General features: G+C 52.5%; 1 protein-coding gene across 1 annotated transcript in view; it reads left to right on the forward strand.

The window, feature by feature from the left end:
- Nucleotides 1–439: 439 nt before the first annotated feature.
- The window catches only part of CUNH19orf53 (chromosome unknown C19orf53 homolog), a 2595-nt gene continuing 2419 nt past the window's right edge, over nt 440–615 (forward strand). The window contains exon 1 of the mRNA XM_021709156.1: nt 440–613. Within this exon, the coding sequence (XP_021564831.1) occupies nt 563–613 (51 nt within the window). The 5' untranslated portion in view covers nt 440–562. The remainder of the gene's footprint in view (nt 614–615) is intronic.

Below are 615 nucleotides of genomic sequence, written 5' to 3' on the forward strand. Positions count from 1 at the left end.
GTCTCGAACCCACGGGCTCAGGCAGTCCACTCACCTTGGCCTCCCAAAGCACGGGATTACGGCTGAGCCACTGAGCCCGGCTTAAGTATTGTTTCTTATAACTGAGCACTTAAATTTTGCTTCAGAGGAGTGCTGCATTTGCCCTACTCTACGCCTAGTCTGGTTTTTTATGTATAAAGAGCATAAAACAAGTTTCACAAACACGTTTCATAAAACAAGTTTCACATGGCCAGGCATGGAATCCCAGGTACGCGAGAGGCTGAGGCAGGATCACTTGAGTCCAGGAGGTTGAGGCTGCTATGAACTGGGATCGCCCCACTGCAATCCAGCCTGGACCATAGAATGAGACCCTGTCTCAAAAAAAAACCCCAACACATAAGTACCCAGTAAATGTCACCTTTTGTTTGAAATTTTTGCAAAACGCTGGCTGTGGTCCTTTAACTCTGTGCCACGTTGTATCCCGTGAGCCCTTGCGCTCTTCCGCCCCTCTGTGTCCCATGATGCCCCGCGCCTTCCGGCTGCGACTACTCTCAGCCCCGCCTCTTCCGGCGCGTACCCGATCATGGCGCAGGGGCAGCGTAAGTTCCAGGCGCGCAAGCCTGCGAAGAGCAAGAC

The sequence above is a fragment of the Carlito syrichta genome, unplaced genomic scaffold, assembly GCF_000164805.1.
Source record: "Carlito syrichta isolate Samal-C Ts95f unplaced genomic scaffold, Tarsius_syrichta-2.0.1 Scaffold169018, whole genome shotgun sequence".
NCBI classification, from domain to species: domain Eukaryota; kingdom Metazoa; phylum Chordata; class Mammalia; order Primates; family Tarsiidae; genus Carlito; species Carlito syrichta.